Below are 26,154 nucleotides of genomic sequence, written 5' to 3' on the forward strand. Positions count from 1 at the left end.
GTTGCCCTGTCCATGTCGGAAAAAGTCTTTCCATGTATCAGCCTGATGGAATAAGTACAAGGATTGCAGAGATGGTGATTTTAGAAGCTGGGATTATATCAGATATTTTCACTTAAGAGCTCCAAGTTATTTTAGTGCATGCAACAGCAAAACAACTGTTTGGAAAGGGGACTGCGTAGTCTGATTAGTTATTTGTCTACAAGTGGAAAGAAATTCACTCTTTTAAAAAACGTTTTTATTTATTTTAGAGAGAGAGGAAGGGATAGAGAGATAGATACATTGGTGAGAGAGAAACGTCAATTGGCTGCCTCCTGCATGTCCCCTACAGGGGATCAAGCCTGCAACCTAGGCATGTGCCCTGAGAGGGAATCAAACCGGTGACGTCTTGATTCATGGGGTCAACGCTTGTTGAGTGAATTATTCTAACATTAGGATTCAGTTCACCCTAAAGCCCTGGTCAAGGTGAGTCTAATCGTCCTTTCGTATGTTGTGCTGGAGACAAGCAGGCTGGCCCAGGTTTCTTTCTCGGTGGAATAAAAGGCCAATAGAGTTATCTCTAAACTCCCATCCGTGACAATCCAGTACAGGGTCTCTTGGACCAGCAAAACCTAAATTTTGAAGAGGAGAGGCTCAAGCCATAACCTGGCCTTTCCCTACTGGGGCCCTTTTCCTTTCCCGTCCTGGCCTCCCACGCACTGTTTTCTCTGCTCAGACCACTGTCCCCTTCTCTTTAGTCAGCTGCCTCCTATTTTTCTTCTGTGACAGTGATAATCCTGTTTCTAGCATAGAGCTTTTAAATCCTTGCAATTTCCTAAGTGATGAGTATCGTAAAGGCATTAATGAGATGATTTTTTAGAAAGCCCCTAGGCCACCTAAGGATGGGAGGTAGTTGCTAGAGAAACCAAACTTGTGATTAGAGAGTTGGAACTTTCAATCTCACCTCCCTCACTTCAGAGGAGGGGAGAGGAGCAGGAGATTGTTTAATCACCAATGGCCAATGATTTAATTAATCATTCTTATATGATGAAGGCTCTATTAAAACTCTAAAAGGACAGGGTTCGGACAGCTTCCGGGTTGGTGAACATGTGCAGATTCTGGGACAGCATGGCAGCTCTGCACCCTTTCCCCACACCTTGCTCTGTGCATTGCTTCCATCTGCTGTTCCTAAGCTATATATTTTTATACTAAACCACTAACTTAGCAAGTAAAACATTTTCCTGAGTTCTATGAATCAGTCCAGCAAATTAATCGAATCCAAGGAGGGAGTCATTAGAACATCCAATCTATAGCTGGTCTGTCAGAAGCACAGGTGGCAACCTGGGTTTGCAACTGGCATCTGAAGGGAGGGGGCAGTTTTTCAAGACTGAGCCCTTAGCCTGTGGGACCTGACACTATCTTCAGGTACACTATGTCAGAATTGAGTTGAATTGTAGGACACTTAGCTGGTTTTGCAGAATTGCTTGGGTGTATGTAACGTCCCCCTCCACAGCCCTCTCCCCTCCCCCCCCCCGCCCACACACAATTAATTGGGTGTAGAACCCTTTTAGACCCCTTTGTTGCTCATCACCATCCCCCAACAAGGTGAGGGTTGGGTGCCCCTGTCAAGTGCTGCTGTAACATCCTCATCTCAGCCTTTGAGACCCTTGGTTACCCATCAGCCTCCCCTGCTAGGCTGGGAGCTCCCTGAAGACAGGTGCTGGTCTCTTCTCTTCACTGCGATGTCCCAGACCCAGCACAGCACCTGACTCATCCCCACTCCTTAACCAGGACTTGTTGAATGAAGGAATGGATGCTGGGCTAGCTTGTGGAAAGGGAGACGAGGAGGACAGAGACCAGGCAATGCACCTCCTTAAGACCATAGTTGCTCATTGCCCCCAAATGTGTTGCTACTGTTCTAATGCTGGGAGAATGCAAAGTGAACTTTGAAGGTCCCTCGGGCTTGTGGGGGAACAGCAGTTAAGGGGTCTGTATTTTTGTGACTTGAAGGCTGAGGACCTTCTTTGGGAGAATCCTGCCTGGAAGGGGAACTGAGCCCAGCCCTGTTCCTTATCTGTCCTTGCCTGAGCCAAGCGTGTGTGGTTGGGCTCTTAGGCCTGATCTAAGTATTACTGCTTGTGTCTGACACTCCGTTCTTCTTTCATTGGGACACTTTGGCTGAATTTATGCACTTAAAATTATCTAATTTTAGTATCTTTATATTTGGAATACTTTAATATTGTTCACTTTGTACTCCCTTAACTTCCTAGTTTTTATTGTACTTTTTAGTCTATAGTATTAGCGAATAATTTTGTAACATATTCAATCTTATTTATTGAATATTATTTTATATTCCTTTTAACTCTATTCAATAGGATATTTTTAGCTAAAGTTTGCCCTTATTGGGTACATGTTTAAATTAAGTGTATATATTTTTTAGTACTTAAAAATATTTCAACATTTTCTAGCATTTTCCTTTTATTCTTTATAGATATAATTTTTTTCTTGTTACTCCTCATCTAAGAATATTTTTTCATTGATTTCTAGAGAAAGTGGGAGGGAGGGGGAGAGACAGAGAGAGAAACATACTTCAGTCTGAGGGCCGACACTGACGAGGGCTTGCTCTTTATATTTTTAAGACATTTTCTGTAGGTTTTATCCTGTTACTTTACTTTCTAGCATTTGCTGCTAACTTAGCGATGAGCAGTAGTGATGTTGGTAGGATAAAGGGATGAATGGCACAACAGTGTCTGGCTTAATAGAGATCAGTGGCCCTTCTCCCTGTGCTAATTCCATACTGTATAAACTCTTTGTTTGCTACCCATCCCCACCCATTCTAAAGGAGGTCGTTCTTGCTGTTGTTAAAAGAGAACCTGATATTTGCCATGGTTAAGAAGAAAGAATGTCTCAAATTAAATCCCATCCCAGTCAGATGGTTTGGGAAAGTCACAGGACAAATTATATGGGTCGGAAGTTATTAAGACTGGCCTGAAATACTGCTCAAAGGAATTGCTCATCATCATGTTCCAGAATAAGGTAGGGCTTCTCTGAACCACAAACCATAGTCTCCAAGCAGCTCACAGCCTTTATATAGAAGGGAAGCTTCATGGGGTGGTTGGCACGAGGGTCTGCAATTCAGCTCCTGAAAACTGACCCCAGAGAATAGGTGGCCTTGAAAGTCCTGTTATAAACCATTGGATGGAAACATAACAATAGTCAAAGCCGGGAAATTATATTTTGTTGACCTACTTACAGGATTTACCTATGTATATTGATTCACATTCTTTCTGGTCAGAAATTCAAAGCCTTAGTTGTCCAGTGCTTTAGAACCACAGTTTCTTGTCATGTGCAGAACGGCCACTGGCTCATAGAGGGGAGCCAGGGAGCAGGAGTTAGGTCAGTCATGGAGGGAAGAGAAAAAACTCTGGAAAGATTCATCGCTTCCTTCTTATTATGTAAGATGTGATTTCCCCAAAGAAACCAGATGCTAAATAAAAGTTAGGGTCTCAAACCACAAGCTTACTTTAATCCATGCTGTTGCTGACTATATTCAATTTAATTAATTCACATCAACAAGGCAGTTTTCTTTTCATGCCAGAAAGAGGAAGTGGAAGCGAGTAGGCTTTGAGGATAACCCAAATGATGCAATTTAGAGTTTTCATTGAGCATGGAGGAGTGTGTGTGTGTGTGTGTGTGTGTGTGTGTGTGTGTGTGTAGTGGAGGTAGGAGAGGTCAGAGGGAGGGTGGGATGGAAAGATGAATAAAATGTGGCCCTTTTTCTCAAAGCATTGTAGTTGGAAAGGCAGATGCGTACTCAACTAATATGTGCAATGATAGTGGTGGAGGCGTCATCTGACCCCAGGGTGACAGAAGTATTCTGTCTGAGTGGGAAAAACTAAAAGACTGTGGAAGATGTGGCAGCTTCCTCTTGAAGGATGTTAGGGCATTAATCAGCAGAAGACAGTATGTCTGCATTTGAGGCAGAGAAAATGGGTGGGCAAAGGTTCAGGATGGTCAGCTGCAGGGCACAGTAGTGGAAGAGCCGAGAAGCTGCTACAGAGGGTGCAGGTGGGCTTTTTTGAGTAGGTGCGATGGTCTCATCATTTACATAGAAGGTAATTGTTCATATTCCCATGTTGAATTACAGGCAGGTGATTTTCAAAAGCCCAATTCTTCTAAACAAATGTGGTCTTGACTCCAACTGAAGAACTACCTGTCTCACATACAATGGTTCATTACCATGAAGAATAAGAAAGTGATAAATTGCAAAAATGTCATTATATTTAACTTTCCAGGGATGGATTTGTTAAATGAATACCAAAAAGGTGTTCAATAGCTTTATATGCTATTTTGTAACCAGCCTATTTTGTAATTGTATTTTATTAGGAGTAAGGCATGCAAAGGTGTGTGCTGTCGCCGGGACCCTGAGGTTGCAGGCTCTAACATGGGGCCAGGAGGAATGAATAAAAGTAAAAGTAAAGAAAGAACCTCTAACAAAGGTCAGGTCCAGGAATAACTCACTAGACTATGGATATTAATGTCAGTGCCTACCTATTTGTGTATCTGGACAGAATCCTGTGTAAACTTCTTTGTTTTGGGTATCCATGGAGTGAGGACTCCATGGTGGGCAGTGATAAATCAAGTCAGTGATCTGTGATTTAATTGTGTTTATGTGATTTTATATTATCTGGACAAGAGGCTGAGTGGAATTCAGTCCTTTATTGAGATATTTGGTTGAGGCAAGCATTTGTCCACATCTCCGTCTTCCAATGAGAAACTGAAACAGTTTCGTGGGTAGAGTCTATTGAATTCCTAAAATTCTAGTTCATTTGAAAATCACTAATAGATAACAATTTACATACATATTAAGTATAAAATATGTGGTGAGATACTTTAACAAAATGCTTTTGAAATATTACAAAGTAATTATTATTTTCTAGTTCTATTTTCATTTTGTCTGTTCAACCTTAAGCTCTTGAAGATGGACACCCCTGTAATCTGATTTTGACATACAAACTGGTGGTATCTTGACTGAGGGAAGGTCTCATCTTATTCTTACTCTTAAAAATACTGGCTCTGGTCCCAGTGGGGGACTCTCTTGAAGAATCAGAATTTTGTTTCTTACCCTACATCTTGCATCTACACAAGTGAAGAGAAAACCAACAATATTGAGTGTTTTATCCATTTACACATTTCTGCCCCCTCATTCTCATCTATAAAGACATAACTTTTTCAATTGTAAATTTTTACTTCTATGGGCAAATAGCAAATAACGTAGATGTGTTACCAAACAACAGAAAAAACACATACATATGAAACCATCCATAAAACACGGTATCTGAAGTATGGCATGATAAATCATGGTACCTCACTAAATAGCATATTACACAATTGTTAAGTAATAATTAGGGACACTGCATAAAAACATGAAGAAATTCTTAGGATATAATGAAAAGATGAAAGAAAAGCATAGGATTATAATAGGTGAGTTGCACATGCATATGAAGGGGGCCCGGAAGATAATATGCTAAAATGGAAATATGTTAGTTCTATTAGGATAGTGGGACTGTGGATTTTCAAAATATATTTTCTTCAATGTTATGAAAGAATAGTAACAGTGAGTTCACCAAATAAGTGAATCTGAGGGTGTAGAGGGGAGATACTAGTAAACAATTAGAGGTTGGATATTTCAAAAGGGAAAACACATTTAAAAGAATAAATCTTTCTTCCCACATTTGCCAGATCAATAGGTATTAAGAGCCATAGAAACGAAAACATTTTCCAAGGAGCTGGTTAGTAAGTTTGGAAGAGAGCCTGAACTGAATCTATCAGAATCTTGTTTACCATGATAATTGCAATAGAGACTAAGTCTTTGAAACAGTTGTCTAAATATGCTCCAGCTTGGGTATCTTGGCTGAATTTACACTTCAGAACCAGGAAATAGTTTTATCTCCTTCAACATACCATTTCCCTCTTTCAAAATACATTCGAATTATCAAGAGATATTGTGATTTTCCCTTCATACCAAATCCAAAGTAAATTACATTTAGTGTAAGGTTATGTATTAGATTTTTTTTGGCTCCAATATTTAAAAAAATTATCCTCAAAAATATTTTACTCTAGATATCTTTATTTTATCCCCAGAAATGTATTTTGCTGAATAAAAAAATTTGATAATAAAACAAATCTGCTTTTACACATTTACAAATTTTTTTTTAGTAGTAGCAAGAATTCAATCCATGTCACATATTAGTAATCATGAATTGCATGACTTTGACCTGCATTTTGCTGTAACTCATTTCATGGCAATATATCAAGTGCCTTTGCCACAGCGCCATAGAATATTCAACCTGGGACTGAACAAAGAGGTAACCTAGCATCAGTCAGTCCCACTCCTCCCTTCTCACGGAACTGAGGTGTCAGAAGATAAAATTTGTCCAGGATCACCAATCTCATTTGCTGACATTTAAACCCTACCAAAAAACAATCACATACTTTTGATGTTGCATTTGACTAGAAAATTGTGATTTTTAAGGGCATGATGTTTAAAAGTAAGAATAATTGCCATTCTTAGAGAATTACGTAGTTGGACCTGAAGTACACAAAAGAGATATACCTAAACTTTTTGTCCTCAATTCCCCTTTTGGCAAAAAGTGCCTGAAACTATCTGACATTAAAAAGAAATCATCATTCCTTAAAGGATGCAAAATTATTCTGATCTTCAAGATTAAATACATCACCATTTCTATATATAACTCAATATTTCTCTTCAACTGGATCAGATAATATTCTGGCTGATTGACCTCTTGTCTATTACAGTTGAGCAAATGAAAGAGGAAATACTTTTTAGGGCCCCATTGTGATTTTTTTCCTCAGCAGCAAAAAATTAAACATGAAATAAAGCAGACCTTTGCCATGTAATGTTTACTGAGCAGATGAACTTAATAAAAACTGGGCTTTGGTTAATCCTAGTAGATTAACTCTCATTTTAATGGCACTTACAGTCTTTGGGTACGCTGAACAAAAGTACAAATAATGACATTTCTGACATTTCCAGAAGTTTAATCATTGCATGTCATATAAATTCTGCATAAAGTTCAAGACTAAGGTATTGACTTCACAGTCTTCAGATTTTAAAAGGCATATAAGAATAGTAATCAGCAGTACATGTTTCCCCAAAATGTTAAAGACACTTGTATACATATGCAGAATCCATTTTGACTGGAAAAAAACAATTTCTGATCTATGAAAATATTACATTAAGTCATTTTGCACCTGATGAGGAAATTATACATAAATGTTAGTAAATGTTAGAAAACACTTCAGATAAAGACCAGTAAGTCACTTTTAGTGAAGAATTTAATAAGTAACATAGCCATCTAAAAATGTTAGTTTTCACATAGCCAGTCACATTTACTTTACTTTATTTGAAATTCCTGATCTTTTCAGAGGATATCTTGAAACTCAATGCCATAATTCAACTGTCTTTAACTCTGCTTTCTCCAGAAACCATCCTACCCTAAGGAGGGATGCAGCTTTTCTGTCCTGATTTTTCCTCCTTTTAACAAATATTAAGTGTTAAAGGCTTTCAATAGATAATCATTTCTTATAACAAAGCATTGTTTTTTTTTCTTCTTTCAATATTTTTCAGACCTAAAGCAGCTCAGGTTTGCTATGAATAGCCAGTTTGTTTTTTTTTGTTTTTTTGTTTTTGCAGCCCACTCAAGATTTGCCTTGCTTTCAGCAAGTACTGAGTGGCACCTGTTGGGTTATTTACAAAACACCCAACATGGTTTAAATAAATTGTTAAAAAGTAACTGGAACTTCTTCCTCTCCTACCCATTGCCTCTTCCAGTGTCCTTAACACTCACCACCCCTCCCTAAAATGTGTCCCCAACATGCCTATTTACATGGCTCTCAGGCACCAGACGTGTGCACACTCATCACGTACCCGGTCCACCTCTAACAGTGTGAAGGCTGTTGGAGCAGGCAGTTTCCTTCCATCGGGAGCTGAGCGTAGTCATGTTCCTAGCAGCACAGCGACCCTTGTATGCAAAGCTAGACTATCGTCTCGTGGTCCCACCGGCCTTGGCTCTGGTTGATGTAACAACAGTATCTGTCATAGGGACTGTTCTGCTTGTAGGAGCAAACGATGACACTGTCCTGGGGCACAAAAAAGATGCTGTCCTCGGGCTCGGGGCACTCGGACCTGTCCCAGGCCGAGCACTTGGCGTCCAAGGCACTGTAGGTGAGGGAACTGCCCGAGGGGCAGTAGCCGTCCAGGTATCTGGAAGCCTCCTCCTGCTGCCCGCTCTGGACCAGGCTCTGGCATTCTCCTTCTTCCGTGGGGGTGGGAGTAGTGATAGAGCTGGCCGCAGGCACCCCCGCCTGCCCCTGGGGGGGCAGCTGCCCCCGGAGGCCTGCCTTCTTAGCCAGCGCGTCCGAGCTTCCTTTGCCTGACTCCAGGTCCGAAGGGGTCCTCAGCAGTTCCACCACCTCCTTGTCCTTGGGTTTCCGGAAGCAGGGCAGCTTTCGGACCCAGAGCAGCTCGTTTTCGGGCCACTTGGTGCACCCCTCGGTTTTCCTGGCCAGGGCAATGGCCGCGATGCCTGGCAGGCAGATGGCCGGCCCGATGGCCAGGAGGGGGATGTTCCCCAGAGTCTCTCCTTTCATCCCGGAGACCGTGAACATGAAGCCAAAGACCAGGAAGACACTGACCAGGGCCACCACCAGCCCAGTCCTCGGGTTGATGTCATCCGGCCGCATCTTTCACGCATCCAGGTTGGCGCCTCTTGCTGGCCAGGGAGCAAGCAGCGTTGCTGTCTTCCGTCCCAGAGGAAATCACAAGGAGTTAAAAGAAATTCCCAAGTCCATCTCCCACCCACCGACTCTGTCTCTTTTACTCTCTGTCTCTCTCCACCTGTCTGACAGTCTTGGTCTCTGCCTCTCTTTATCGCTTGCCCTGTTTCTGTTGCTGTCTGTCTGTCTGTCTGTCGTCTGTGCCTTTTTACTGCTTTAACCTCAGTCTTTCACATAAACGTCCACCGCCGCCGGGGCTCAGGGAGGTACCTGTCTCCGGTCTCCTGGGAGCAGGGGAAGAAGCCAGTCTGAGTCTCCTTAGAAACCTCCACAGCAGCCGTGCCCTGGACTCTCTGCCTTGTGTCTGGGAGGAAAGCCTGGCTTTCCCTCCTGACAGCCGCGAAGTGGGACGTGGAGCCTGACTTCCCCAACAGCGCGGGTCGCGGTCCCCAAGCTCTGGAAGCCACGGCGGCGCAGCCCAGCGCCGGCTCCGCGCGGGCTTGCAGGCAGGAGGGCGGGCGGGAGGAGGACTGAGTCTGAGGAAGAGGGAAAGCGCCGCGCGCCTGGCCGCCTTACATCACTTGCAGAGCGAGCTCAGGAGCAAAACGGACGTGCGGGGGCGCGAGGGGGGCAGGCCCGGGAGCAGCGGGAGAGGCTGCCCGGGGTCCATTCGGGGGATTCGTCCCCCGCGCTGCCCAGGAGGGCTGGGCAGGGAGGCTGGACTCCAGAGCCCGGGAGGGTCAGGGGGGCGAGGCTGCTGCTGACCGGGGATGGAAACTCGGCTCTATTCGCCCACGGGGCAGCCTGGGCTCCGAGGACCAGAGCTGCCTGCTGGAGATGTCTTTGGGGACCTGGACCCCTTTTTAGTTACAAATCGGGAGGATTCGACCCGACTGACAGTGGCTGCTAGGATTTACCCCAACCGCTCATCTCTCAATCTCAAGGCTCTAGGTGCTTGGAGGGCGGCGCACCTCGGGCTGCCGGGCTGCCCCGGGTCCAGGCGCTGGCGCTCAGCAGCGCTCCAGCGGCGCAGCGGGCTGCAGACCTGGACGGGCGCACAGGACCAGCGCCCAGGCCGAGTTAACGGGGAGGGGTGGGTGCCAGGTTTGCTCAGCCCTGGGTGGAGTCACCAGAGACTTCCCCCCAGGTCTTCCAGTTTCGGACTCTGGAGGGGGTGGCCTTGGAGTCCGGATCCAGCCAGAGCTTCTGGGTCAAGGGAAAAGGGCTCTCTGCCGTCGGGTCCCGGTCCTTACACGTCGCACCCAAGACCCTGATACTAGGAGAAGGGGGAACCTCGATTGACCTGCCCCCCTGCAGTTCCAGCTTTGGGTGGTTCTCTCCTCCCTTGCTGAAGCTGGTGTGGAGAACCAGTCTCCCTCCCACTGGCTGAGGGTGATGGATTCTCTGGCTCCAGGGGCAAGACTGGTTTTGACCATGATCCTTCAAGAGGATGCCCATTTGGCGTAGATGGGGAATAGTGAGGAACGGAACAGGGCATGGGATACATTCTTTAATACAAGACACTGCCTTGTGGGAAGAACTTGAACATCCAGGCCTTCCCCACCTTCTCTGTGTGTGCTTGGGAAAATGACTTGAATAGTCTGAGAACCAGTTGACGCCTCTGTACAAGGATAATATTACACCAAATATGTGAGGGAACAGTATGAGGACTAAATAAATGTGACGTTCCCAGCACAATGCTTGTAACTACGTGGTTCCTTTCATAAAATGGTTGAAATAGATATTTGCACAGTATACCATAATCAATGTAGGCACAAGCCGAAGCATACATCTTGCCAGTGTCCAGATTCTCACTAAGGACAGTAGTACTTCCTGCCCTTCAGATTGTCAATATCTCCCAGTATACCTTCAATAATGTCTCCTTGTATGAAGTTAGCACAAGTGGTTTTTCCTCTTAAAATCTAAAGAGTCTCTGATATGACAGGCATTTCTCTGAAAGTGAATGCCTCCAAATTAGGCTGCAATTGACTTATGCTTTTATTGTCAATATAGAAGAGATGATGGAGGTGGGCATAGGGAAGTTTTACATTAATCTTTATTGAAGTGTCATATAGAGAAATGACATAAATCATGAGTATACATTTGAATGGATTTTCACAAAATGTACATGTCCACTTAACCAGTACCCACATCTGGAAGGAGACATTTTAGCAAACTGCGTTCCCTCTCCCCCATCTACTCCCCCCGCCCCCCCCCCCCCCATGTCACTCTTCCTTCTATCCCCCAACAGATACCATTGTCTTGACTTCTAGCAGCATGGATTACTTCTGCCTGTTATTTGACTTTATGTAAATGAGAAAAGAGTGGAAATTTCCATTCTCTTTTCCTAGTACCTCACTCTTGTACCTGACACATGACTCTCTGACATATAACTCCTTCTGAAATTCATCAGTTTGTTGGATTCTTTTTTTTTTTTTTTTAAAGCAGAGTTGTGTTTTATTGTGGCAAAATATACATAACATAAAATTTACCATTTTAACCATTTTCAGTGTACAGTTTAGTGGCATTAAGTACATTCACATTGTTGTGCAACCATCACTATTATCCATCTCTAGAACTTTTTCATCTTTCCAAATTGAGACTCTGTACCAATTAAGCAATAACTATCCAATCCCCACTTCCCCAGCCCTGGCAACCACTATTCTACTTGCTGACTCTATGAATTTGACTATTTGAGGTACCTCATATAAGTGGAATTGTAGAACATTTGTTCTTTTGCATTAGATTAATTCTTCAAACATATATCAGAATTTTGTTGCCTTTTAAGGCTGAATGACATTCCATTGTGTATGTATGTGTATATATACACACATCACATTTTATTTATCCATTTCTCTGTCAATGGATGCTTGGGTTCCTTCCACCTTTGATTATTGGGAAAACTGATGCTATGAACATGTAAAATGAGGATAATAGCATTTACTTCCTGGGTATTAGGAGGATTAGATACCATGTTAAATAGTCACTATATTTGAAGCTTCTAGGAGAGTGCTCACCAGTAGCGTGCTGTGTGTCAGCATCTGCTTTGATGCTGGTGAGTGCCTCTTGCAGAATAGCTGCTGTTCACTGAGTGCTTTGGATGAGCTGGGCTCTGTGCTATGCACTTCACATATATTTTCTCATTTAACCTGTGACAACCACTGTGACAAGGTTTACCTCCAGATCTTTCCGACAGTTCTGATTTCTTATCCTTGCTTTTCTGCACCGGCTAGAACCTTCAGTACAATGTTGAATAGATGTTATGATTTCAGGCATTCTTATGTTGGGTTGAATTAAATCTAACCCATGAAGAAGGGAACTGAGACATGGAGTGATTCAGTAACTTATACAAGGTCATACAATGAATAAGTTGGATGCCAGAGTCCAAGCTTGTAATTTATTAGGTTATAGTTTTGCCTTCCCTTCCTCCCCTATAACTTCCCATGGTTTTAGAGTTAACTTCCTCCAATTATAACTTTAAACCAGAGGAGAAGGAACCTTTGTAGATGACCTGCAAAGATATCTACACTGCCGAAATCTTGGTATCTTGTGATTCGAACTGGAGAGACTGTAAGACACCTCAATTCATCACTGTCCCTTCTGTCCCTTTCCCTCTCTAACTGACAGTTCCCATTTGAGCAGCAAAATCAAGGGCTTGGTAATACTATTCAAGTCTAAGAACCAAGTCAAGTGGTTTTGATTTCATTTTTATCAGAGTTTATTCTGAAAAGCCTGGGATACCTTGCTCCAGAAATTAACTTCTGGTAGCCACAGTGAAAAGCATTGGAATGACAAAGTGAAGCCCATCAAGGGAAGTGCAAGGATTACTGAGATCCCACATTTTGTGAGAGGTGTCATTTTTATTTTTTACTCCATAAGGTTTTTAACGATTCTAAAAGCAATGTGTTTAATATAGAAAAATTTGAAAGCATAAAAAATAATAAGAAAATGTACATCAGTCTTAGTTCTACTGTTATGCTGAGACAACCACTGTGACACGGGTTTATCTCCAGATCTTTCCGACAGTTCTGATTTCTTTTCCTTGCTTTTCTGCACCGGCTAGAACCTTCAGTACAATGTTGAATAGATGTTATGATTTCAGGCATTCTTATGTTGTTCCCATCGCAAAAGGAATGTATTCAGCAGTTCACACATAGAATATTTGCTATAGTTGTTTTTGGCAGATAACATTTTTTAGATTAATAGACCATTCTTTTATTCTTATTTTTGCAAAGAGTGTTCTTGTCATAAAATAATGTTGAATTTTGTCAAATGCTTTTTGTGTGTGTATCTATTGAGATACTCATATACTCCCCCCGACCCCCAATTCATTACCGTGTTGTGTTATTTTAATTAATTTTCAAATGACAAATCAATTTTATACTCTTGAATTAAATCTAACTTGCTGGATTTTATTGGCTAATAATTTGTTTAACTAGGGTGCATATGTGTTCGTGAAAGATATTAGCTAAATATTTTTTCTCACTTTGTTCTCAGGTTTCAGAATTAAGGTTATACAAGACTTATACATTCTGAAAAACTTTGGGTATGATGGTATCACTACTGGCTCTTCTGAAAGTTTAGTAGAATTTGCCAGTGAAGCTAATTGATCTAGGAGTTGAGAGTGAGAGATTTTTGACTCCGATTTAATTTCTTAAAGGTTATAGGACAGCCCCAGCCAGTTTGCCTCAGTGGATAGAGCCAAAGGGTCCAAAGGGTCTTGTGTTTGATTCCAGTCAAAGGCACCTACTTATGTTGCAGGCTCTTCCCCTGCCTGGGGCCCAAGTTGGGGCATGTGCAGAAGGCAACCAATTGATATTTCGCTCACATTGATATTTCTCTCTTTTTCCCCTCTCTCTTCTATTCTCTCTAAAAATCAATGGAAAAATATCCTCAGGTGAGGATAAAAAAAAAAAAAGATTGTAGGACATAATCTAGCTCTCTTTGTGTTAGTTTAGTGAGTTATATTATTTAAAGAGTTGCCTATTTTCATGCGAAGTTTCATTCATTGGCATGATTTAGTTAAAAATACACTCATTGTCTTTTCAAGGTCCAAAACATCATAATTATATCTCCCTTTTCATTATTGACATTGCTTGCTTGTACCCTTCCTTTTTACATCTGAATCATCTTACTAAAGCCTTCTCAATGTTATTGATCTTTTCAAAGAACCAATGTTTCATTTGGCTGATTTTCCCCAGTACAACTTTTTCTCATTAATTTTTGCTGTTACTTACCTTCCTGTTTTCCTTTCTTTTATTTTCTAAAAATGATTTGGGTTCATCTACTTAGATTCTATAGTGTCATAAGCAAAGTATTGTAAGCTTTTTCCTCAGATTCTTCCTCGGGTTTGGGCATGATTTTTCCCTTTTGTCTAGGAATTAGGGCTTGTGTTTCTTGTACCCACGTGGGAAAAACATTTGCATTTGGAGTCTCTACTATCTCTTCATCTTATATACACACAACTTTCTCAGTTTCAGCTTCTTTGCATTTCAGCAGTTGATTAGAATGTACTTTGGTCAAAGTATTGCTAACCTATCACTGTAACAATTATTCCACTGCCCAGCAGACTAGATAAGAAGGCCTTCGATGTGACCTACAAAAGGAAAGGCTGGTCGGCTCTGCACTCCACCCCTCACTCCATCACGGGACTTAGTCCAACTCTGGGGCTTCATTTCTGGGGCACCACTTATTCACAGGGATCATGTGACCCACCCACACCAAACATTTTTCCTTCGCCTTCTTAAAGAATCACAGAGTGATTATGGAGACCTTCTCACTGTCCTACCACACTTCCTGCCAGGTGCCAAAAAGATTAGTCTTGAGAATTTAAAGCATTGTGAAGTATTACTCTTGGAATGTATGCGTGGGGCTTGTGTCCCCACTGGGGCCTGGGTTACTTGATAGCACTGTCACGTTTCTCTCAGCTTATATTCCCAGCCAGAAACCAGGGAAAGGTCATCGTACTGGAAATTTACATCCATTTGCAAAGGGTCTCAACCTGATGCTGAGGGAAAGAGTTTAGGAAGAGAAGACCCATAAGTCAATGTGAATAGACCTGGAATGGGCAGAGCTCTGTCCAGAGAACCCCATCATCCCGTAACCTCTCAGAGGCTCTGCAGCATTAGATCTTGTGGTCGTAGTTCTCAGAGTAAGACTTCTATTGCCAGAATGAATCTGAGAGACCTCTGTGCAAAGGCTTTCTCACATGCACGGTCCCCAACCCCTTCAATGTTCAATGGGAACAAGGGAAGGCAATTTAATAGGAGACACTTTTTTATTTTATTTTATTTTATTTTATTTTATTTTATTTTATTTTATTTTATTTTATTTTATTGATTTTGTACAGAGAGGAAGGGAGAGAGATAGAGAGTTAGAAACATCGATGAGAGAGAGTCATCGATCAGCTGCCTCTTGCACACCCCCTACTGGGGATATGCCCACAACCAAGGTACATGCCCTTGACTGGAATCGAACCCGGGACCTTTCAGTCCCCAAGCCGATGCTCTATCCATTGAGCCAAACCGGTTTCGGCAGGAGACACTTTTTAAAACTGAATTTATTGGGGTGACACTGGTTAATAGAATGATACAATTTTATGATACATCATATGTACAATGTATTGTGTGTTCACCACCCCAAGTCAAGTCTCCTTCCATCATCACCACTTATCCCCTCCCATTACCATCCTCTACCTCCCCTCATCACCCCTCATCACCCACCCCCACAGTAAAGAGACACCTTGAAGTAAGAAAAGGAAACTTGCCCTTCAGAAACTTTCAGAAGATTAAGATCCATTCCATGAATTAAATATTTAATCACATGAATTATAATCCTAAACTTCAATTTAGAGGTTTGTTTGACATATTCCTTCATTGGCCTCATCTTTGCAAACACATGAATGGTGTGATCTCCTCCATTCACCTCATGTAGTGCTCTGGGAAAGGAGATGTATTCCAGGACCATGGGTCCTAGGAACACCCAGCAGTATCAGCAGATGCCACACTATGCTGGCCATATGGCACTTATTTTTCAAAACCATTGCCTCAAATTGAAACCCAACAATTATTTTTTAGGGAATCTAAGTTTGCTTGGTTTTGTGACTGGAGAAATGAATAGGATATGGTACCTGCCCTTAGGGAGCCCACAGTGAGTGGGGAGATAAAATGTTAACGGATAATTGCCACTAAATATGGAAAGTTTTAGAAAGAGGTGAGAGTGCTGCGAGCTGACAAAAGAGAGTGACTGTGGGGATTTCTTCTGCTGTGAGGGGGTGGGGTGGAGGAAGGAGTGAGAGGGGTATCTGTTGCCTTGGCTTCCTCCTTGCAGTGTGGCCCTGGGCTGGCTGCATCCCTCCAGCAACAGTCACAGTTCCCCTCGAGGTGGCCCTCTCCTCAAGTCTTTCCTGCCAGTTGCAACAACTACTCGTCCTTTCACCTGCCAGGCCTCTGGTCATGACAGCCCTGCTCTTAGTACTGGATACTGTGCCAGCCCTTATATTCTTCCTAAAACTGCTCACCCATCAGTCAGTAGTCCTTTACTAAGTCTTTGTCAAATTACCCTAATTTGAGTGCCTATGGCCATGTCTGTTTTTCCTGCTGGGTCCCTGACTGGTATTATATCTAATCCTGTTGGGGGTCTCCCCTTAGTTCTCCTGCCAGGCTCCCAGAGCTTAACATATGTTAATAGAAACCATCATGACACCACATGTTTTCAGTCTGAAATAGATCGTTGTATTGAATCCTACCAGAAATGGGCAACGGGTCCAAATACAGAAGGAAAGAAAGAGATCACCTGGCCGGGACCGGTTTGGCTCAGTGGATAGAGCGTCGGCCTGCGGACTGAAAGGTCCCGGGTTCGATTCCGGGCAAGGGCATGTGCCTTGGTTGCAGGCACATCCCCAGTAGGGGGTGTGCAGGAGGCAGCTGACCGATGATTCTCTCTCATCGATGTTTCTAACTCTCTATCTCTCTCTTCCTCTCTGTGAAAAATCAATAAAATATCTTAAAAAAAAAAAAAAAAGAAAAAAAAAGAAAGAAAGAAAGAGATCACCTGGTGTTCCTTTGATACCCAGCAAACAGATTTTTTGTGCCACATAACACCAATAAGTCATCGTTCTGGTCCCTTCCAGATCTAACGACTACTTCACCTAGTGCTGTGAGGAGAACAATCAGAAATATTAGATAACAATTATGAGATAAAAAGCAAAACATTCATCTATATATTTAGAACTGGGATCAAATATAGATATGACTTATAATGTAAAATCCAATCAGAAGAATAACATAAAAATAAAATTCCAGTTCTGAAATTTAATATGTGCCACAGTCTCTTTCTACATTTTGCATACTTTCATCCCTTCACCATCTTTTGTTCTAGAAACCCAACTGCTGTATTTAATCTAAAATGCTCAGATATTCTGCTAAATGGAGCCACAGCTGCTCTGTCAGAAACAGCACATTAAAATGTGTTCAGAAACCATTTAGCAATGTTCTGAGCACAACTTGCATTTCATGAGCTAAAAAACCAGCTCTGGACAACATGAGCGGCACCTGAAGTTCTTGAAGGAGCCAGGGCAGCTAGAGGGAGGGCAGTGGCAGAGGCCAGGCTTAGCTGAACCAAATGGAGTAGTGAAAATTGAATAAAAATTACTTTTTAGATCTAATTTATTTCTTTTTTTAAAAATATTTTATTGATTTATTTTTTTTACAGAGAGGAAGGGAGAGAGATAGAGAGCTAGAAACATCGACAAGAGAGAAACATCAACCAGCTGCTTCTTGCACACCCCCTACTGGGGATGTGCCCGCAGCCAATGTACATGCCCTTGACCGGAATCGAACCTGGGACCTTTCAGTCCGCAGACCAATGCTCTATCCACTGAGCCAAACCGGTTTCGGCTAATTTTATTTCTTTATTTTTATTTTTTTTACATTATTCAAAATTCTGAAGGTACAAAAGAAAAAACAATGACGTTTCCCTTCCTTTCTAGTCTCTCAACCACCCCATTTCCCCACAAGCAACAGAGTTAGCCTTTTCTTGGGCAAACCTGCAGGTGTATTTAATGCATATCAGCACTTACTATGCTTCTTTTTATATAAGGAATTTACTACATAAACTATGGTAACTGATAGCTCAGTATAGTTTTAAATGTTGCTCTCCTATTATGAATGAGAGCTGTGATTATGATTTCTGATTTTTTAAGACATGTATTTTCTTTTCTGTGGAATGATCATATCCTTCGTTCATTTTTTTCAATTTTACCAACAGGAGCTTCTTTATACTGGGGAATTGACCCTTCCTTTGTGACATGAATTGCAACATTCAACCCTCCCGCCCTGTTTGTTGCCTTTATTCATATTGGGTTTTGCCATGTAGAACCTTTGAGTTTTTGGGGTTTTCTTTTGTAGTCAAATTTACCATTCCTATCTCTCATTCTTTCTCTCTCTCTTTTTTTTTAAATTATAGATCTTCCCCACTCTAAGATTATAAAACAATCCCTCCATAATATATGTTTTGTTTTGTTTTGTTAATGATATTCACCTGAAAATATTTTTTCCATTGCTTTTCAGAGAAGAGTGAAAGGGAGGGAGGGAGGGGGAGAGGATATGAGAGAGACATATTGACTGGTTGCCTCCTGCATTTGCCCTGACCAGGGGTGGGGAGAGATCCTGCAACTCAAGTACATGCCCTTGACTGGGAATGAAACCCAAGACATGGGTTTCATGTGCATGGGTTGACGCCCTACCACTTCTATGATTTCAATTGTTACACTTAAATCTTTTGTCCATTAAAAACAATTGGAATTTATTCTGGCATAAGATGTTAAGTATGGATCCTGTTTTATTTTTGTCTCAATGGCTAGCTAGTGTCCTAATTCTATATATTGCATGACTCATCTTTCCCCCACTGATTTCAGGTGCCTGTGCACATTGGGTCCATTTTTGGACTTTCTATTCTGTTCCATTGGTCTGTTGATGCAGTCAAGTGCCAGTATTACACAATTTTAACTATTAAATTTTTATAATGTGTTCTGACATCTGATGGTGACAACTTCTATCCATTTTTAAATCTCATCATTATTTTTGCTTGTCCTTCCATCTAAACATCAGAATAATCTTTACTAATTAAGAAATCACATAAGTAATTTTATTCACATTTCATTAAATAACTTAGGGAGAATTAACATTATTTATTAAATTTACTTGGGTAACATTGGTTAATAATTTACATAAACTTTAAGTGTATAACTCTACTATATATATATATATATATGTATGTATTGGGCTTCTGGCAGCAGCATTTGTGTTCCTAAAAGTGACTATATTATAGTAATGGTATTATAGTAATAATTTATAGTAAATTATTACTATAATACCATGACATAACAGAATCTAACTCCAGGCAGGGCGAAGCCACAGGAAAAAAGGAGAGAGGAATTCCTACAAGTGGTAGAGACTCCATTTCAAATACAAATGTCGCAGCAATATCGTTTGAAAATAGAAAGGGCACAAAGATAACTTATGAAAAGCACAGGAAAAGAGCAGGAGTTCCTATTTAAATATCATTTAAAAAATCATCTCTGGTGGTACTCTCCCTCTCTTATGAAATCCCTCTGAAATAAGTTCAGGAAAATGAGTAGCGATGGCATCACGCAGAGGCAAAGATCCAACTTTACTACCATAGCTGGTGACTCAGCTCCAAGACTCCTCTGGATCCTGAGATGTTAGAATAACATCCTTTGTCAAAGGCGTCAGATCCTACAGTGGTCAACACTGGCGGGATTGAGATTCATCCCATCAAGAAAGGGAGTCTATCTCCTATTTCCTTAAACTACACACGAGGCTCTGACAATTAAGTCGGCAGAACTTTGAAGCTAGGTTAGACAAGGCAATGCATTCCCACCTCTCTCTCTCAAGATGTTCAGCTTTGGAATCCAGCCACGTTGCTGTGAGAAAGCCTAAATGATCTCACACAGAGAGACCCATGGAGAGGCCATGTGGAAAGCAACTGAGCCTTCACACTGATAGCCAACATCAACTGCCAGACATGGGCATGAATGAGCCTTCAGATGAATCTAGCCTCTGGCTTAGAGTCTTTCGTTTCAAACCCCACACACTGTGGAGGAGAGACCTGCCCTCCCCACTATATCCATCCAAATCCCCGACCCACAGAATCTGTGAACATGATACACAGTTGTTTATGCCAGAGAAACTGGAACAGAGTAATTCTGTCTGGGTCTACATAGATGGTGTATAGGAGTTACTGCTGTGAACAGCCTAGAGTGTTTTTCTCACACATCGTTTCTTATGTAGCAAGCCAGACTCCTTGGTCTGGTTGGTCCAATACTCCATTCCCTTGGAATCTGAGGTTAAGGCAGGGGTAAGCACATGACCCAAATAAGGCCAATCAGGGATTGAGAAACAGACAAAAAGAGAGGGAGAGGTGCCGAAACCGATTTGGCTCAGTGGATAGAGCATCGGCCTGCGGACTGAAATTCAGGTCCCAGGTTCGATTCTGGTCAAGGGCATGTACATGGGTTGCGGGCACATCCCCAGTAGGGGGTGTGCAGGAGGCAGCTGATCGATGTTTCTCTCTCATCGAAGTTTCTAACTATCTGTCCCTCTGTCTTCCTCTCTGTGAAAAATCAATAATATATATATATATATATATATATATATATATATATATATTTTAAAGAGAGAGGGAGAGGTGTCTCATACTGCTGGGTTATTGGGCTGGGAGGAGGGTGTACGATGAAAGATGGCCCCTTTTATAGCCTTAGTTCCTGTGGTAATCCCTTTGAACAGATAGGCCACCCCAGTACTCTTCCCAACGCTCAAACCAATAACTTGCCTTTCTTGTATATTGAAATTCTCTTCCTTTCCTCCAAGGGCTCTCCTGAGTTAAAAGGCTCTGGGGAGGAAGCTGGGAGGGTATTGACATTGTGAAGTGCAGATGGGGCTTTGGAACAAACATCTGTGGAGAGGAGGAGCATGGCTGTGGAAAGCACTCTCCAGCCACCCAGTCCTGGGGCCACGTGCACCTCCCCCCTTAGACAGAGAACTTGGACTTTACCTCCTCAAGCTGCCCTTCCCTCACCCCAGGAAAGACCATAGCACCTAAGGTGTGGAGTTACCCTTAAATCGGTGACACCATAACCTGTATTAGCCGGGGGTCTGGTGAACGTCGGGTTTAGTTGTGGCTAATGTGTAAGGACAGTATGGAGTGTGGATGGGGAGCAACCATGGCAGGAGTTCACCTGAGATGAAGCTGGAACAAGGGGCTGAGCCGGGTTGTGGGGAGCCTGGAATGACTGCCTGTGACAGGTGGGCAAGGAGGAATCCTGGCCATTTTCCTAACATAAATGGTCAGAGACGTGAATACACATAGCTCCCATATTTAAATTGTATTTTGTCAACAGGAATTTCATTTTAACATGGCATCTGCAGTATAGCTTCATGAGAATATACAATCTATTTAGATGTAATTGTGTGATTGATTGCAAAGACGTAAGGACCCAGGTGTCAGGTGGTCCCCATTCTCTTCACCTGCAAGTACAGTATCAGCTTCTACTCCCTGAAGATCTGACCTGGATGCGTATGTCAGTTTTCCCTTTTACTATAATACCATGAAAATTGACTCATACCATGAAGCACTGGTGAGCAGAGGCAGGCGTTAGTAGAGATTTTTTGTGGTGAACAATATCTGTGCAACTTCAGGTCTCCTTGGCTCCCCTTTACTATGGTGTGTGCTCTGCCCTGCCCTCCGCCCCTCTGGCTTCTAACACTCGGCTCCTTGCACAGCTCCTCTTCAGAGAACACTATAAGTTCTCCCAGGGACTGCCCTCAGGCCACTGGACTACTTTACCTGCAGGACAGAGCTGGAAATGCTTGGGAATGTATCCCCCTGTGGTGTCAGACTGCAGGACTGCCTGGATGGCACATTAGCTAGGACTTTCTCTCATCCCTGCCTCATTTCCTCCCGCACCCTTACTGGTCTCCCATGAGAGCACCTCCTTAATAAGTCCCTTGCACAGGAACCCTAGCCTCAGGGTCTGCTTCTGGGAAGCAGTTTTCTAGGGCAGATGGAGGGAGACGTTTACCACATTCATCCTACAGCAAATAGCTTCAAGATCCCCCTTAGACATCTCACCTCTCCGGCTTCGTTCAGAAGCATGTTTTTCCTTCTTTCCTCTCTGGTACACAAAGCCTGGCTATATTGGTTCAGACCTTTCTTCCTGGATCTTCCATCCCCCACTTCAAATTCTCCTTTCTTCATTTTGCAAAACAATTCTACCTCAGCCATCACCCAAACGTATTTACCGAACCACCAGGGTGCAATCATATAGAACCCCCAAATCAGCAAGATGCTGTCTCCTTAGAAAGCAATTGAGGAAACATCTCTTATAATAAGAGCATGCCTCTTGGGGGTCTCACCCTTCACTCCAAATGACTTACCTACATATCAAACCCTATGCTTCCTCTCAGAAGAACTACCTTACCATTGAGCTAATAACGTTTAGCCCACACATCTCATATATCTCCTGTATGTGTTTGTATGTATGTGTATATGTATCTATCAATCTAAATACTTGTCCCAGAGTATTTAGAACATGTAAACATTTTCTTACTAGTCTGGGACAAGTATTTCCAAGCATTTGATTTCTTCACACTTAAAAAATGACATTGGGGATGATTTGCGGGGGGAGCTTTATTGGGGGGGCGGGTAGGGGAGGGAAAAGAGATTTATAATCAGGAAAGTGGACTGGACAGAAGGGGCTGGCATGGAGTTTGCAAGAGTCCTTTGTTCTCAGACACCGACACTCAGATGCACATGGCTTCCCTCACCACCCAGGTCTGTTTCTCTCCACTGCCCTAGAAGTTCCGCTGTGACCAACTCAGTCTACACCTCCTGCCGCCTGCTTCTGAGGCCGCTCTCGGGAAGCCGCTGGCTGCCGGTGCAAACTAATGAGTATTTTCCAACACAAAGCCTCCGGTTGCGACGATGAAGTAATTTATTAGGCTCCTACTACAGAGTATACAGAGTTCCTGCTTGGAATGAACTAATTAAAAACTTCCCTACCATGTACAATTTCAATGCATTGGGAAAAAAAAAAATGAACACATGCCTCTGTGGTAATTTTTCATAGAAAGGAAATTGTAATGATTTCTAAAAAAAACCCAAAAAAACATGGAAGCCTTGCATTGCTTAACTAGACAAAACCAGCATCTGTGTAAGGCAGGGTAGGATTGCCTTTATGCAGAAAAGACCCAATTTCCCGCCTCTAACTCTGATGCGATGTTTTCCCTGAGATCAATTAATATGAAGGTAAAAGTCATTACTGACTGTAGGGAGCACTGGGTTGAAAGGTAATTTTATTTGGGGGCTTGTGGTGACACTCACAGAACCCTGGTGGCCCCCGTTGTTCCAGGTCCAGGAGTCCTTCTTTTATAGGCAAATGTCTGTCACTGGAGCCCTAACGTTCTACCAGGTCCCCCCGGGAATCTCTCAAGAACACGGACACATTTCAGAATCCACCCTGGTTGCTGCTTGTCACGTGGCCACTTTCTATTGTAGCAACACACAGACTGTGACAAGCTCCTCCGTACTGTTGTATTCCTACAAAAATGTTAACAAAATATCCAACCGAGTCTTGAGCATGCCCATTCGAATTCGCCCACTGACAGACCTTGCCAGCCTGATGCCCACTCCATTCCTGTTGGCAAACTGCATCTGTGCCTCAGTGATTCTAAACCAGGAGAGTGGGCAGTCTCAAGAAGACTTTACAATCCATGCCTGAAGCAATGAGAAGTGTGGGTAAATGTCCCCTTCTTTACAGTATATCTGCCCCTTCGCTTTCAGCGTAGGGGGAGCTGACTTTTCTTAAGGAGCATGGCTCTCCTTTGCATGGGGGTAAAAACGCTTCCTTTCAGACGGTTTCGGAGGTCTTTGTGCTGACTCTGTGACAGTGCACGCAGGCTGCTGTATTGGTCCCCAGAGTTCAACTAAGATGGGGCCGTGGCATTTCCTAAGCTTCACTGAAGGGGAGAGTCATGGAGGGGATGACATGGGACTCAGGGGCCTCACAGCAGGACATCAAATGAGTCTTTTCTCATGTTCTTCCCCTTGCCCCCCTCCCTCACTGCAGCCCATGGCCTCTGCAGGGCCAGTCTGCATTCCTGTCAATGAGTGCTCTTGCTGAGTTTCTGCCTGATCCAGACCCCTCCTCCACCAGCACCCAGGGGAGCACCCATTTCCTCCTCGCTGCTAGTCTAAACCAGCCTCTCAACAGCATCACAATCCTGGGCCTGGCTCTCCGTCATAAAAACTGCCTTTTATATTTCTGTGTGAAACAGTGTCACTCCCCACTGTCTCTAGAAGCTCTCCATTGCAACTGGGGGTCAGAAATTCACCTTTGCCAAAAGGATCATTAAAGCGTCCCAGAAACAAAGAACCAAAGTGTGCGCTCACAGGTGAACCCGAGCCTCCATCTGTAAAGGACCAGAGACATTGACGAAGGTTAACAAAAAGGAAATGTCTTGCTTCTTTTCTTTCCCCCCTTTTGGAGTCTAGTCGAGAGCATCCCCCCTGCCCTTTGTAAGTCATCTGCTCCGGCTGGTGCCAGGCAGCGCACTACCCAGAACCCGGAGGCAGAGAGATGCAGGGGCAGAAAGGAGCGGCAGTCAGGAAAGGCTCCCAGGAAGAGGCTGCCCGGCAGTGGGTTTTGAGGCACAAACAAGAATTTACCAGATGATGGATGAAGTGGGAAAGATTTCAAGCAGCGGAAACAAAGGCAAAGATATGGCGACAAGATGGGCAAACTTGAAGCACATATTAAATGCAGGGGGAGTGGGAGAAAGTCCAGGGGGTCAGACCCTCCTGGGTTTTACTCCTCAGGCGAGGAGGAGAGCTTGAAGCGTGTAGGGGAGGTGGGGGTAGGGAGGGGTGGAAGGTGACACAATCAGATTGGTGTTTTAGGAAAATCACACCGAGCTTAGGTGGAAGCCAAGATACCAATCAGAGAAATGGTCCAGGTGAGAGGAGCTGAGACCCCTGGTGGTGGGTGTGAGAATTACAGGGGGAAAAGAGTTGATAGGCCTTAGTGGGAGTTTCAATCAATGGGATCCGTTCTATGAATTAATGCGGAGGGTGAAAGAAAAGGAGTCCCGTGGGACAGCAGTGATTCGGCTGGCCAGGTGGAGCCACCAGCTAAGTCTGGGAGTACATGGAGGAATACAGTACTGGTTTGCTGTTTGGGGAAGGGGTTGGGAGGCAGCCACGAAAAAGGGTCAGGGGTGTCAAATGCTGAGTGCCTGTCTGGGAACATCATGAACCTGGCTTCTTGACAGACTTCTGAAGATGCCTGGTTAGTAGTTGGACAAACAGGTCTGAAACCCAGCAGTGATACATGGACTGGTGATGTAGAATTTAGGATGATTGTAGAATTCTGAGCTTTATCCCTCCATTTTTATGAGTCTTATGAAAGTCTCTGCCTCTAGGTTTACTAGGACTATTTGATAAATATAACAGAAAGGCAATCCATCTGCAAACAGGATGGTAAAATCAACCTGAGAGACCAAGCAAGCACATATTAGTGCTCCATAACTATTTTTTGAATGCATGAGGGTGAATATTTATTTTGCTGTGGCACAGTCGGCACTGTGAGAGTGGGACAATACCTCCGCTCTGATTTGCATGAGGATGAATAGCACAAACAAGTGTTGATGATTGCCACGCTGTAGCAGGAGCTGAGCGAGAAGAGCAGCACCTACTCTAACCATAGCAACAAGGTGGGGTAGCACCACCCAGAAGGTTATAAATCTCCAAGGAAGAATGTTTGCTCCCATGAGGCCTTGCAACTAAGCCACAAGGACATCACTTCATCCATTTCAAATAGTGAAAAGATGACCTTGATGATGTGAAGGAAGGGAGAGTGGTGGCAGCAAGGTATGCATTTGTTTTTTGATGAGAAAAAGAATAAGGCACAGCCACTCTCTGGGCCTCTCGACAAAGACCGAGAACCACTTTTCCACATTTCTGTGCATTGCTCCCAACAATCTCAAATGCCCCCATGTCCCACAGAAGCATTGTTCTTTTGTAATTTAACCAAACCAGTGTCTTAGAATTCCTGGCAAGGCCTACAGGATAAACTAGAATAACATTTCCATTCACAGGGACTTGATGTCATGAAAATACGCCATGGCCCTCTAGCCCAGCCCAGGGGCTTTGGAGATCAGAGGCTGGAGAGGTCCTTCCGGTGGCATTTCCAGGCCAGATGGGAGTTTTCCAGCCTCTGAAATACCTGACCTGGCATTCCATGGTGTCACAGCATTTCTGATTTTATTTTTTAATGTTTTATATGTTTATTGATTTCAGAGA

At 43.1% G+C, this 26,154-nt stretch overlaps 1 protein-coding gene and 1 long non-coding RNA gene across 2 annotated transcripts in view; one reads left to right on the top strand and one right to left on the bottom strand.

Annotated features, from left to right (window-relative positions):
* Positions 1-26,154, top strand: part of LOC311629692 — an 82,430-nt gene that overhangs the window by 19,648 nt on the left and 36,628 nt on the right. The gene's annotated exons all lie outside the window — the stretch shown is intronic.
* On the bottom strand, positions 8,035-8,965 carry TMEM215 (transmembrane protein 215; the record flags this gene model as incomplete). The annotated part of the gene is made up of 1 exon (XM_084899164.1): positions 8,035-8,965. Exon 1 carries the CDS (start codon positions 8,740-8,742, stop codon positions 8,035-8,037), a length of 708 nt encoding a protein of 235 aa, XP_084755290.1. The 5' UTR covers positions 8,743-8,965.

This window comes from Pipistrellus hanaki (genome assembly GCF_964339955.1).
Source record: "Pipistrellus hanaki genome assembly, chromosome: 11".
In the NCBI taxonomy this organism is placed as follows: Eukaryota; Metazoa; Chordata; class Mammalia; order Chiroptera; family Vespertilionidae; genus Pipistrellus; species Pipistrellus hanaki.